At 49.1% G+C, this 14,282-nt stretch overlaps 1 protein-coding gene across 2 annotated transcripts; it reads left to right on the top strand.

Moving 5' to 3' along the window:
• Positions 1 to 3,156: 3,156 nt before the first annotated feature.
• Positions 3,157 to 8,762, top strand: LOC134396205 (zinc finger and SCAN domain-containing protein 31-like). Of its 2 annotated transcripts, XM_063122617.1 has the most exons (4): positions 3,157 to 3,251; positions 5,475 to 6,255; positions 6,386 to 6,494; positions 7,443 to 8,762. In XM_063122617.1, exons 2-4 carry the CDS (start codon positions 5,515 to 5,517, stop codon positions 8,294 to 8,296), a joined length of 1,704 nt encoding a protein of 567 aa, XP_062978687.1. In that variant the 5' UTR covers positions 3,157 to 3,251; positions 5,475 to 5,514; the 3' UTR covers positions 8,297 to 8,762. The 2 variants fall into 2 exon arrangements, with proteins under 2 accessions (XP_062978687.1, XP_062978688.1); XM_063122618.1 differs by lacking the exon at positions 3,157 to 3,251 and having other exon boundaries at positions 5,450 to 6,255.
• Positions 8,763 to 14,282: the final 5,520 nt, after the last annotated feature.

Consider the following 14,282-nt stretch of genomic DNA (forward strand, 5'->3'; position numbering starts at 1 on the left):
TGGCCGAGTGGGGACTAGAACCCGGATCTCCCGACTCCCAGTCCAACACTCTAGCCACTACACCACACTGGCTCCCATAATATGTTAGCATAATGCTTATTAATAGAAATCTACCGGACCGATTTTGCTCATTTTTGTTTAAAACTGAAGCTTGAGCAGCAGAGACGTGCAGAAAATTTTGAAACTTTGAAAAAGTTCAAAGCTCGAGCTTTAATAACAAAACAATGGGCCTGTTCAGATGACACACTAAGCCATGTTAGGCCACTAACCTTATTGCACCAAATGGTTAGTGGGCTTGTTTTAACCCTGGTTATGTAGCTACCACGGTTAGGAATGGTTCACACAACACACTAAGTCATGGTTCACACGACACGATAGGCCATAATGTTTAGCTCGAACCGCTTAACCACTGTGGCTTCGTGTGTCATCTGAACAGGGTCAGTATGTTTATTTGCTCTGCACCGAACAGTCTCCTCTTGCTCGATGGTTCAGTGCCAGTTTCTTTGCTTCACGCCCGATCTGACATCACGTGTTTTCATCCAATCTTCCTCAGACTACTAGCATCTGTGGTGACACAGGGTTTGCACTAGTAAATAAATATCTTGAAGTATCCTGAATCTCCAGTTCAGCTGCAGCTGTGGAGGGCAACTATTTTTGGTCCGGGTGCTGGATGACTCCCTTATGGACCAATCATAGAATCATAGAACAGCAGAGTTGGAAGGGGTCTACAAGGCCATCGAGTCCAACCCCCTGCTCAATGCAGGAATCCACCCTAAAGCATCCCTGACAGATGGTCAGAGGGCCAGATGATGTCAGGAGGCGGGGCCTCACCCCTGAAGCCCCTCCCCTCCTATGACATCGTCCCCCTGGGCATTTTTAAAAAATGCAGAAAGAGACACAGCTGGGCCTTGAAGAAGCCAGCTCCTGAAAGCCTTTGTGAGTCAGGCTGCTCTTTCCTGATCAGGGCGTAAGTGGTGCAGGGCAATCCTCAGCTTATCTCTGATTGGAGATAAGAAAAGGGTGGGGCTAGAAGAGGGCAAGACCCACGGAGGCTGCCCAAGCTTTTGTGTTATCAACTTTGCTGATGACACAAAATTGGGTGGGATAGCTAATACCCTGGAAGACAGAAACAAACTTCAAAGTGATCTTGCTGGGCTGGAGTGCTGGGCTGAAAACAACAGGATGAAATTTAACAGGGATAAATGCCAAGTTCTATATCTAGGAAATAGAAACCAAAGGCACAGTTACAAGATGGGGGATACTTGGCTCAGCAATACTACAAACGAGAAGGATCTTGGAATTGTTGTAGATCGCAAGCTGAATATGAGCCAACAGTGTGATATGGCTGCAAGAAAGGCCAATGCTATTTTGGGCTGCATTAATAGAAGTATAGCTTCTAAATCGCATGAAGCCCTGGTTCCTCTCTATTCGGCCCTGGTTAGGCCTCATCTAGAGTATTGTGTCCAGTTCTGGGCTCCACAATTCAAGAAGGACGCAGACAAGCTGGAGCGTGTTCAGAGGAGGGCAACCAGGATGATCAGGGGTCTGGAAACAAAGCCCTATGAAGAGAGACTGAAAGAACTGGGCATGTTTAGCCTGGAGAAGAGAAGATTGAGGGGAGACATGAGAGCACTCTTCAAATACTTAAAAGGTTGTCCCACAGAGGAGGGCCAGGATCTCGTCTCGATCATCTCAGAGTGCAGGACACGGAATAACGGGCTCAAGTTACAGGAAGCCAGTTTCCAGCTGGACATCAAGAAAAACTTCCTGACTGTTAGAGCAGTACGACAATGGAACCAGTTACCTAGGGAGGTTGTGGTCTTTCCCACACTAGAGGCATTCAAGAGGCAGCTGGACAGGCATCTGTCAGGGATGCTTTAGGGTAGATTCCTGCATTGAGCAGGGGGTTGGACTTGATGGCCTTATAGGCCCCTTCCAACTCTACTATTCTATGATTCTATGATTTCGCAGGTTTGATTTGGCCCCTGCATGGGCCGAATGAGGCTTACAGGCTGGAGGTTGCCCACCCCTGAGCTACAGCTATTATTTATCAATTTATTCCTTACAGGATTTTTACTCCACACTTCTGTGAAAAAGAGGAAGGATTAATAATAAGCCAGTACCTGCCCTCAAACTAATAAACTAAAAGACAGGAAACAAAGACCGGGTTCACACAATCACTGCAAAGCCACGGCGGGTAGACACAGGGGCTTATCATGTCGGGCCAATCTGGTGTGGGTGGCTTATGCGAGGCTTAAACTGCCCATGGGTTGTCGCAAGGGTTATGAAATCCTCACATAAGCCACCCTTGCTGGGTTTGCACATCACAGTAAGCAGCAGCTACCGCCCGTTGCAGCTTATTCAAAATGGCCATTGGCATGTGCCGCAACCCATTCTGGCTTAAATAAACCATGGTAAGTTGCGGTGATTGTGCAAACTGGCCCAAAAGGAAATGTGTCTAAGATAGGGTGACCATATGAAAAGGAGGACAGGGCTCCTGTATCTTTAACTGTAATGTAGAAAAGGGAATTTCAGCAGGTGTCAATTGAAGAGGGTGAAATTCCCTCTTCATCACAACAGTTAAAGCTACACTAGCTATAGTAGAGTGTTCAGATACAAAAGAGGGCAGGGTTTCTGCAGCTTTAACTGTTGTGATGAAGAGGGAATTTCACCCACTTCAATTGACACCTGTTGCAATTCCCTTTTCTACGTTACTGTTAAAGATACAGGAGCCCTGTCCTCCTTTTCATATGGTCACCCTACTGCACTGAGCAAGGGGTTGGACAAGATGGCCTTGTAGGCCCCTTCCAACTCTGCTATTCTATGATTCTATGACACGCTATAGGAACAGAATGGGAAACAACCCTTGATTAGCGTGTCGTCCGAACTCAGCCTGAGATTCCTGCAGGTTGCCAGTCCTGGCCCGATTAGAGTGTTGATTGCAAGCTGTGTGTGGATAGGTAAGGCCCACCTCGCTGGGGACGCTGGGAATTGTAGTCCAACACAGCTGAAGCACACCAGGTTGTGGAAGGCACTGCAAAACCAAAGAAGTGCATTCACACACACACACAGAGTTCACTTGCAATGTTTCAAAGAGTTAAAGCGACGGAGCCCTGCTTGCTAGAGAGGCCGAACAAGGGGCGTGTGGATGCAAAACAGCGCGCCTCCTTTTCCTGCTCGGGGTGGAGTTTGGTTTTGAATTTCCCTGCAGCAAAAAACAGAAGAGGAAGGAGATCTTGGTGAACGGAGAGGTGAGTTGGACCGGGGGTGGGGGGTGGGGAGATGCACTTCCCCCTCCCCAAAAAGAGGGGTGTTGGACAGACAGCAGGAGGGGCAACAAGTTGGAGGGGAGAGACCCAACCCCCAATCTCTGATCCCAGCGGGGTCCCTCCCACGCAGTTCCTCTTCCACATCAAAGAAAGAATCTCCCCCCTCTTCAAAGGTCATCACTGCAGCTTCTTTGCAATGCAATTGTGTGTGTTGGGTGGGGGGAGGTTTAGAGGAAAGAGAGCCGGCCCCGTAGAGACACCCCATTATCTGAAATCCGAGCTGCAGCAAAATGTTGCAGTGTGGCATGCTGCTGTTCAGGGTTTTAGCCAGCCATGCCCTTTGCCATTCCGGTCCTGCTTCCCCCACGAACAACAACAGCTGTTTTTTTTTGGGGGGGGGGGTTACCCTCCCTTTAAAATTGTTTAAATATAGTTTGAACTTCTGCAAATCTTTTTCCAAGCAGGCTAGTGCCTCCCTCATCCTGGGCGTAGGTGGCGCTTTTTAGGTTACGCAAGGAACGGCACTCAGCGCCTGAACATCATAAATAAAGGGAGTGTTACTGATTAAGTCATCGCCAGAGAGCCGCTGACGGGGTGTATGTCTCCTGACTCAGTTAAAATGGTGGTTGGGAGCTGCCCTGCAGATGTTTTCAACTACAACTCCCATCACGCCTAACCATTGGCCGTGCTGGCCAGGACTGACAGGGGTTGCACTGCCAAACACCCAGGTTGTCTGCCCTTGTTGTAATATCATGTGTGTTTATTGTTGCTGCCTTGAAAGCATTGGACGACCAAGTTGCAATAAATAAATACATCATGACCACCAGGTTCTGATGATGGCTGCTGGATCATTAAACAAGAATTAGACAAGTTCGTATAGTTCAGACTTCCCCTCTAGATATTTTAGACTATGGCCCCGTTCAGAAGCCGTGGTTTAAGGTGTCTTCTGAATGGGGCCTATAACACTCATAAGAATATAAGAAGAGCCCTGCTGGATCAGACCGAGGGTCCATCTAGTCCAGCACTCTGTTCACACAGTGGCCAAGCAGCCATCGGCCAGGGATGAACAAGCAGGACATGGTGTAACAGCACCCTCCCACCCATGTTCCCCAGCAACTGGTGCACACTAGGCCCCCCAAAATTAAAGGGGGCTTTGGGCCCTCCTAGGGCTCTGGCATTCGCTTGAGTATGCCTTGTGCCAACACTGGGCCTGCTGCTTTCCTTTTCAAAAAGGGACCACCAAGCCTTTGTCACATGTATTTGCATATAACATAGGATGACCCTGTGGAAAGGAGGACCAGGCTCCTGTATCTTTAACAGTTGTATAGAAAAAGGGAATTTCAGCAGATGTCCTTTGTATACATGCAGCATCTGGTGAAATACCTTCTTCATCACAACCGTTGAAGCTGCAGGAGCCCTGCCTAGCATGACCAGATACAAAAGAGGGCAGGGCTCCTACAGCTTTAACAGTTGTGGTGAAAAGAGGATTTCACCAGGTGCTGTATGCATACAAAGGACACCTGCTGAAATTCCCTTTTCTATGCAACTGTTAAAGATACAGGAGCCCGGTCCTCCTTTTCATATGGTCACCCTAGTGAGTAAGGCCTGTCAACCTCTCTGAGAGCCGTTTTGGATGAGGAATGGCATAAAAACGTTGACCTCGACCCTGCAAAATATAAAGCCCAAATCACGTTTGTACATTAATTTGTCAAGAAAATGAGGAAACGAGGCAACCTTTTAGCCCCATGTTGGGAAATGGCGGAAGGAGTACTCCGACAATTAAAATAAACGTATTCTTTGAACTCCTTGACTCCAAAAACTGTTCCTTCTGTGGGTTTCTCCCTCACAACAACCACTCAGCATCCTCAGTACTGCTGCTTTTTGTGTCTCTCCCCGCCACCCCCCTTTTTAGGGCATTTTCTTTTTTAAAAAAAATTGAACTTCTGCAATCCTCGGTGTTTCCCCTCTAAGCTTGTTTATACCTCCCTCTGGGACATGGGTGGTTCCATTTTGGCTACGTAAGCAGCGGCAACAGCAACTTGAACACTGAAAATAGAGGGAACGATGAAAATGCATCTGCTAGCAAAATGTTCTGGTGAACGTTTGCATTCGTTCCCTTGCATTCCTGTTTCCATCTCTCCTCCTCAGGAACGAGGCCCTCGCGCCGGTCTAGAACACCGTAACTTCTTGTATATTACTCTCGAGGTTTCTACATGACCGTTTATTGCTGGGGGATCCGGCTGGGATGAAAATGGAGGAGCGAGGCCCAGCAGGCTGTATACAAGGGGAACGGTCACAGGCTGTCAGAAAAGGTCCTCCTCTTCTCCAGGCTGTGGTTATTGGAGAAGACCCACAGAGAATACCAGTAGCGCAGATTAAACAGGAACCCGGTGAGCGGGAACTCCAGCAATGGGAAACGCAATGGCAGGAGTTTCTGAAGACAGTGGAAGCACCTCAGTCGGTCTGGGCAATCCCGCCATTGCCAGAGGAGCCCACCCCGTGGGACGACGCCAAGGCCTTCCTGGCCTCCTTTGAGCAGGTGGCTGAGGCCTGCCGGTGGCCTAAAGAAGAGTGGGTGGCCCGACTCCTGCCTGCCCTCAGCGGAGAAGCCAAGCAGGCCTTTAGAGGCCTGGAGGCCGAAGGCAGAGAGGATTATGGGAAGGTGAAGGCGGCCATCTTGCGAGGGGACGCCCTGAGCAGGGAAAAGAACCGGCAGCACTTCCGGTGCTTCTGCTACCAGGAGGCCGAGGGGCCGAGAGAGGCTTATAGTCAGCTCCAGGAGCTTTGCCATCGGTGGCTGAAGGTGGAGAGACACTCCAAGGAGCAGATCCTGGAAACGCTGATCCTGGAGCAGTTCTTGACCATCCTGCCCCCGGAGATCCAGAGATGGGTGAGGGAATGGGGCCCGGGGACCTGTCCTGAGGCGGTGGCCCTGGCCGAGGACTTCCTGCTGAGGCAGCGGGCGGCCAGCCGATGGGAACAGCAGGTGAGCGGACTCATCCTGACAATCCTGAGAGGTCCAGGGCCAGTGGTGGGATACGGTGGAAAGGAGAGCTGTGGGCCCTCGCTCAGTCGGCCACCTCAGTGCTCTTGGGAAAACCTCTTGTCTTTTTCAGGTGCAGGCTGCAAGTTCCGTAAAAACTGAGCCGACTCCATTTGTCCCTGGGCAAAAGCAGCTGCAGAAGCAGGCCAAGGCCAAGCAGGATTTGAACGCCAGGCTGCTGGGTAAGCCGAAATGATCGGATGCTCTGTGGTTTATGGGTGGTGTTAAATTTCAAATAATGAAAACCGAGAGGAGCCTGCGACAGAATGTTGTAGGGTGGAGCAGTGGAGGCTGGTGCCTCCGACGTTAGTGGGGCAGTGAATTTGCTCTGGGTGTCATTCAGAACCAGTCAGAACTCTAAAGGAGCTATCAAAGGTCCCAGACTAGGGTGACCCTATGAAAAGGAGGACAGGGCTCCTGTATCTTTAACAGTCGCATAGAAAAGGGAATTCCAGCAGGTGTCATTTGTATGTATGGATGACCTGGTGAAATTCCCTCTTCATCACACCAGTTAAAGCTGCAGGTGCCCTGCCCTCTTTTCAATCTGGTCACTCTAGTATAGCTCCTGCAGCTTTAACTGTGGTGATGAAGAGGGAATTTCACCTGGTGCTGCATGCCTACAAAGGACACCTGCTGAAATTCCCTTTTCTATGCAACTGTTAAAGATACAGGAGCCCTGTCCTCCTTTTCATATGGTCACCCTATCCCAGACCCATCTTGGCCCGGGACAGCCCTGCTCGGCCATCACCAGTGGGGAGGGGAAATACAGCGGGGGGTGGGGGGTGGAGGGTGGAGAAGAGGATGGGGACGGAGGCGGCCAATCAGGGCGTGCGAGAGACGGAGCAGGGCTGTGCCACATGCAAATTTTGAAGGGGGATTTATTACACATAAGCGACATTTGCATTATTCAAGAGCCCCTCTGTGGTGAGGGAACTGAGGGGCAAAAAAGTGGGAAAGGAGCAGGACTACTAGCGCCCGTGGCGACATGGGCCTTACCTTGGGAAATAATAATACGAATAAAATTGCAATAAAACCAACACTATAAAACTAATAAATTCAAGGGGTGTGTTCCTACAGGGAAGATCCATTCACAAAATTATGGCAATTTCCCCCCTTTCTGTTCCTGAAAGGTTACATGCAGGTGCCTGAGGGTGGAGAGAATATTCCGGAATATTCCAAGCCAAGTGAGAGTGTGAGGAACCATACAGCTTGTTCCGAGCTGGTAAAGCCAGATAGGGCACCACAAAAGAGAGCACTAGGGAACGTTTCCCTGGTTGAGGAAGATGGGAAAACATCTGGAGAACAGCGCAGCCCGAAGAGGCAGCCACGAAACCATCCGAGGAACGGAACCAGCGATTGCACTCCTGGTGTGGCGAATGAGATCCTTGATGAATGTTTCGTAAGACACAAACGACAGGCACATGTGATAACTGAGGAAAGCTTTGGAGAGGTTTCGGGACTCTCTGGGCAGGAACGGGTCCTTCATCATGAGGCACCGTTTCAACGCGGCGAGTGTGACAAAACCGTTGGCCACAAGGACCAACTTCTGAGGCACCAGAGGATTCTCCCTCTGGAAAACCCACGCAAATGCTCTTACTGTGGGAAAGCCGCCTGTCAGACCTTCCACAAGGAAGCCCACACCGAGAAGAAACTCTTTCAGTGCTCGGCCTGTGGCAAATGCTTCAGTCGTAACTCGCTTCTCATTAAGCACGAAAGGACCCACGGGGGAGAGAAACCTTACACTTGCTCCACCTGCGGAAAGAGTTTTGTTTACAGCTGGAACCTCATTAAGCACAAAAAGAAGCACACGGGGGAGAAACCGCACCAGTGTTCGGCCTGTGGGAAAACCTTCTTTGAGCGTTCGGACCTTATCCGACACGAGAGAACTCACACGGGGGAGAAACCGTATCGATGTGCCCACTGCTGGAGGCGTTTCAGTCAGAAGTGGCTCCTTATTAAACACGAGCGGACCCATGCGGGGTAGAGGCCGGGAAAGCGTTTGCGATGCGGGAAGAAGTCCTGTTCACGCCCAGGCTCTGCTTGTCATAAAAGAAAGACATGCAGGAGAGAAACCGAGTAATAGGGATAAATCTGTCAGGGTCTGCATGGCAGTGGTGGGCAGATCTGAAGCCAGTGTTAGGCGGGGCCAGAGCAAAAATAAGGTTTTGTCTCTCTCCCTATGCCAATGCCATACTTCTCTTTTTCTCTTTCCCATCCTTTCTCTCTCTCTCTCTCACTCACTCCCCCTCCTTTTTCTTTCCCACTCGTCTCTCTGCCTCTCTGCCCTTTCTCTTTCTTTCTGCCACCCTTCTTTTTCTCTCGCACCTTTTTCTCTCTCCCTGCCACCCTTCTCTTCCTCTCTCACACCTCTCTTTCACACACACCTCTCTCTCTCTCTCTCTGCCAAGAGGGCAACCAGGATGATCAGGGGTCTGGAAGCAAAGCCCTATGAAGAGAGACTGAAAGAACTGGGCATGTTTAGCCTGGAGAAGAGAAGATTGAGGGGAGACATGAGAGCACTCTTCAAATACTTAAAAGGTTGTCACACAGAGGAGGGCCAGGATCTCTTCTCCATCCTCCCAGAGTGCAGGACACGGAATAACGGGCTCAAGTTAAAGGAAGCCAGATTCCGGCTGGACATCAGGAAAAACTTCCTGACTGTTAGAGCAGTGCGACAATGGAATCAGTTACCTAGGGAGGTTGTGGGCTCTCCCACACTAGAGGCCTTCAAGAGGCAGCTGGACAAGCATCTGTCAGGGATGCTTTAGGGTGGATTCCTGCATTGAGCAGGGGGTTGGACTCGATGGCCTTGGAGGCCCCTTCCAACTCTGCTATTCTATGATTCTATGATTCTCTTTCCTTCTCTCTCTCCCCTTCTGTGCCGCCCCCTTTTTTGCCCTCGCACTCTTTCCCACCTCCTTCTTTCTCTCTCTGGCTGTTTCTACACCTGCCTTTCCCCCCCCCCGGGATCGTCCCGGGATCATCTCTGTGCATCCAAATGACACACAGGGGATCCCGGGAGCAGGCAGAGACGATCCCTCCATTTCCCTGGGATAATCCTTAGGTTTAGAAAGGGCCTCTGCCTCCCTGCCACCCCTCTCATTTTCTCTTGCTTTCCCCCTGTCACCCCTTCTCTTTCTCTGCCATTCCTTCTTTCTCTCCCCCACCTCTTTGGCCTAATCTACACCTGCGATTTATCCCGGGGTGGTCACCAGGTTGTCTCTGCACATCCCAATCACTCGCAGCTGGTCCCAGAGTGAACCAGGGACGAGCACTCAGTTCTCTCGGGATTGCTGGCACTGCTTTTTTCCCGCCATCTCAGGACCATCTTGAGCTCCATGGGTGGTTTGGCTCTCCCTCCCAGGGTCCTCCCTCTTCCCCATGAGTAGTGGGGCTCAGGAAACAGGCATGGAGCTGTGGTGGTGGGGGAATCGGGGGGTGAGGGGGAGAACCTTTTCACCATCTTTGGGATGTCACACAGCATCTTCCAGCGCCGAGCTTATTTGGTTTTCATTTTTTTTAAAAAAAAAAAAAAAAATCACCTTCATGCAGGATCGCACCCATGCAATTGCGCAAATGAGCCAGTGTGGTGTAGTGGCTAAGGTGTTGGACTGGGAGTCGGGAGATCCGGGTTCTAGTCCCCCCTCGGCCAGGGAAACCCACTGGGTGACTCTGGGCCAGTCACAGACTCTCAGCCCAACCTACCTCACGGGGTTGTTGTTGTTGTGAGGCTAAATTGGAGGAGAAGAGGAGGATTACGTATGCCGCCCTTGGGATCCTTGGAGGAAAAAAGGCAGGATATATATGTAATAAATATTTTATTTTATTTATTTATTTATTACATAGAATCATAGAATAGCAGAGTTGGAAGGGGCCTACAAGGCCATCAAGTCCAACCCCCTGCTCAATGCAGGAATCCACCCTAAATATACATTTCTATACCGCCCAATAGCCGGAGCTCTCTGGGCAGTTCACAAAAATAAATAAATAAATAAATGTCTCCTCTTTTTTTTAAAAAAAAAAATGGCATCCCAGAACGTCTCTCTTTACTTCCGGGACAATTCGCTGGCATGTGGACCCTGAGGGACGATTCCAAAAGTGGAAATATCCGTGTTCGTTCCTCCCCTCTCCCCAAAGGGCTGCAGGTGTAGATGAGTTCTATGTCTACCTCCCCTGGCCACCTCCCCCCCCCTCTCTCTCTCTCCCTGTCACCCCCTTCTCTCTCTTTCTCCACCCCACCAAAAGGTTGCTGAGGGAGGAACAGAACAATCTTGCTAGAGGTCTGAAATGACGACTCGCAAAGAGCTTTTGAAACCAAGCCAAGGCCCACATAAAATTGGCCCAACGGCTACAGTTTCCCCACCTCCCAAAAACATAGGAGGAGGTATGTCTGCAAGACACTTCTTGTTAAGTTTCGAAGACTCCTCAGCAAAGGGAACCTCCAGGCGTCTCATAATACGACTCAGGGAAAAATCTTCACTGGTGGGTGAGGCAGAAAAAGAACCCCTGTCTTTTATCTGAATACTGACCTTATCTCCCCTGAGGGGTTGAAGAAAGCAATTTAAGCAGCAAATGATGTGATATGGTTTGAGTTGCGGTAAGGGTGCCTGAAACTATCGCATCCTTGTGCATTCACAGGGTTGGGATGTCTACCCGGTTGGAATCTTGATTTTTCAGTTTTAGGATGAAATGATCATGTTTAGAAATGAGCAAGTCTTCGAGATATGGGTGCTCACCTGTAGGAGTTGATCTGCAGGTCCTGCTCCACAGGAAAACGACTGTTGGGTGGGTGGGTGTCAAAATCCTACTTATCGCAGGGGATCTTCACGCCCCAAAGGTCCCCCCCACCAGCCCATAGCAGCCTTCAGTGGAGGGAGACCATCAGGATTTGGGTCTGAGCATTTATTTCAAGTACAAGCAGGAGCCCCCCCAATAATTTCTGAGCCGAAAATAGAGATGTGCACACGTCCTGGTCCTGTTTATTTCCAGAGGGACATTGGAGTCCGTATTGCGGTTATGACCAGTTGCGATCGGATACACAACACCTCCCTGTACCCTGTTTGTTTTTATATCAATAAAAAAGCACCAATTATTCGGACATGCGCATTCACTGGATCACCTACATCTCGAACCATTAGGGCTTGGGGGTCCACATGTGAAGTTACGTGGCTTCCCCTGAAGCCCTTATGCTAGGCATGGGGAGTGGTATAGCAGAACCAGGGTTTGCAGGGAAGAAGCCCACCCACTTTTTTTATTAACAGGGCCTAGGGATGTACAGATTTTGCAAAATCCATTCTGTCTTGTGTTTTGTGGACTGCCAAGTGCCTTTCGCTCTCCCATTCACTCATTGACGGAATTAATAATAATATTTATTTATTAATTAATTTATTACCCGCCTCTCCCTCTGGATTGAGGCAGGGAACACCACCAAACACTATCATACATAAAATTAGTTAAAAGAGCATATAAAACCAATACAATATTTAACAATCACAGCATCTTAAAATTCTTAGGTTTAAAATTCATCTGGGTAGGCCTGCCAGAAGATACTAGATGTTACGGCTGTCTTAAACTCAGAGAGAACTTTAAGCTGACGAATCTCCACCGGCAGGCCATTCCACAGTCTGGGGGCGGCAGAAGAAAAGGTTCTCTGGGTAACAGTTGTCAGCCTTGTTTTTGTTGGCTGGAGTAGATTCATCCCAGAGGACCTGAGTGTGAGGGGCAGATTGTATGGGAGAAGGCGATCCTGCAGGTAACCTGGACCCAAACCATGTAGGGCTTTAAAGGTGATAACCAACATTTTATACTTCATCCAGAAACTAATTGGCAGCCAGTGAAGAGATTTTAAAACTGGTGTAATGTGGTCCTCCGTAGGTGTACCGGTGACCAACCTGGCTGCTGCAGCCGAAACTCTCCCCACGGCCTGAGTTCGATCCCAGCGGAAGCTGGTTTCAGGCAGCTGGCTCAGGTCGACTCCCATCTTCCTGAGGTCGGTAAAATGAGTACCCAGTTAGCTGGGGGAAAGGTAATAACAGCCGGGGAAGGCAACGGCAAACCGCCCCGCTATAAGGCCTGCCAAGAAAACATCAGCAAAAGCTGGCATCCCTCCAAGAGTCAGTAATGACTCAGTGCTTGCACAAGAGGTTTCTTTCCTTCCTGAAGTTTCTGGACTAGGCACAAATGTAGAGCACATTGCAGAAGTCGAGCCGTGAAGTTACCAGCGCGTGCACTACGGTCTTTAGGTCTTCCAAATCTAGGAAGGGGCGCAGCTGGGTTTTTTATCTTCCAGTTTCTTGAATCTGTGTAAATACGCACTTGCAAAGTAAACAAATGCTGTCCAAATGGGAGGGGGGAACCAAAATCCCCCACAATGTGCATTTTCATGCTTTCACCTTGGGGGAGGGGGGATTCACATTTTTAACTGCTGTTTTTTAATTTTACATATTTTTCTTCTAAATTTGTCTAAAATTCTGAAAAGTTTAAAAGCATAAATCTGGTCTGCATGTCTTCAGTATCTGTACGGCTCATTCATTGCAATGTGGCTCGTTTGATTTCGTTGTGGATTCCTGCAACGTAGTTAAATTATGGAATTTACTACCACAAGATGTAGTGATGGCTTTAAAAGGGGGGTGGATAAATTCCTGGAGGAGAAGGCTATCAACGGCTACTAGCCCTGATGGCTACGTGCTACCTCCAGTATCAGAAGCAGCATACTTATTGTCACCAGTTGCTGGGGAACATGGGCAGAAGGGTGCTATTGAACTCGTCCTGCTTGTGTATAGCCCAGAATGACCAGATACAAAAGAGGGCAGGGCTCCTGCAGCTTTCACTGTTGTGATGACAAGGGAATTTCACCAGATGCTGCATGCCTACAAAAGACACCTCTGAAATTCCCTTTTCTGTGCAACTGGTCAAGATACAGGAGCCCTGTCCTCTTTTCAAATGGTCACCCTATATATAGCAGTTAACCATCACTAAGATAAGAGAGGTTCGTTCGGCAGCAGCTTTCCAAGAGGGAATGTCTTTTTCATCTCCTGCTACTGACTCGATGGCCTTGTAGGCCCCTTCCAACTCTACTGTTCTATGATTCTATACTGTTCTTTTCTGAGAATGCTGAGTATTTAATCTGGGACATTCTGCATGCAAACCCACAAGCAAATGCTTCGCTACTGTGGCATGCTGGACTAAATGGGTAAGTGGAACCTCCGCGTTCAGAAGCAGTGTACCTCTGCCATGGGACAAAGAACACCAGCAGCCTGTTTACCCTCCAGTCCTGCTTGTGGGCTTTTCAGCGGCATCACAAAACAGGATACTGGATTAGATTGGCCTTTGGCCTGATCCTGCAGAGCCGTTCCTATGTCATTCTATGACCGGAGTGGGGAGCCTCTTTCAGCCCAAGGAACGAGGGCCAGATACAGTTTCAGATAACCATTTTTTTTGGGGGGGGGGTCATTACAGGGTGGACGGGGCTAAAGGCTACGGAGCCACATACAAGGTTATGCTGTTATCCTACAAAGCCCTAAAAACTTGGAACCAGGATACCTAGCAGATTGCCTTCCTTTATATAAACCCAAATGACAACTACAATCCTCAGAAGAGGCCCTACTGGCCGTTCATGAAGATACTCAGCGGCGGGCCTTGTCTGTGGTGGCCCCCACCCTCTGGAGGACCCTCCCTCGTGCGGTTCAGGAGGCGGGAAACGCAACATCTTTTAAACGCCTCCTGAAGACATACCTTTTTACACAGGCTTCCCCTGCTTTTTAATGCAGCTGGTTTTATATTGCCTTTTAAACCTTTAATGTTTTAAATTTATACTGGTTATATTTTATGGATTTTAATTGTGCACTGCCCAGAGAGCTTTGGCTCATGGGCAGTATAAAAAAATGTAATAAATAAATAAATAAATAAGGGGTGGGGCCAAAATACAAGCATATTTTAGCTTAAAGTTCTTATTTAGTGCCAGTAATTAA

This window comes from Elgaria multicarinata, chromosome 3 (genome assembly GCF_023053635.1).
Source record: "Elgaria multicarinata webbii isolate HBS135686 ecotype San Diego chromosome 3, rElgMul1.1.pri, whole genome shotgun sequence".
Lineage (NCBI taxonomy): Eukaryota > Metazoa > Chordata > Lepidosauria > Squamata > Anguidae > Elgaria > Elgaria multicarinata.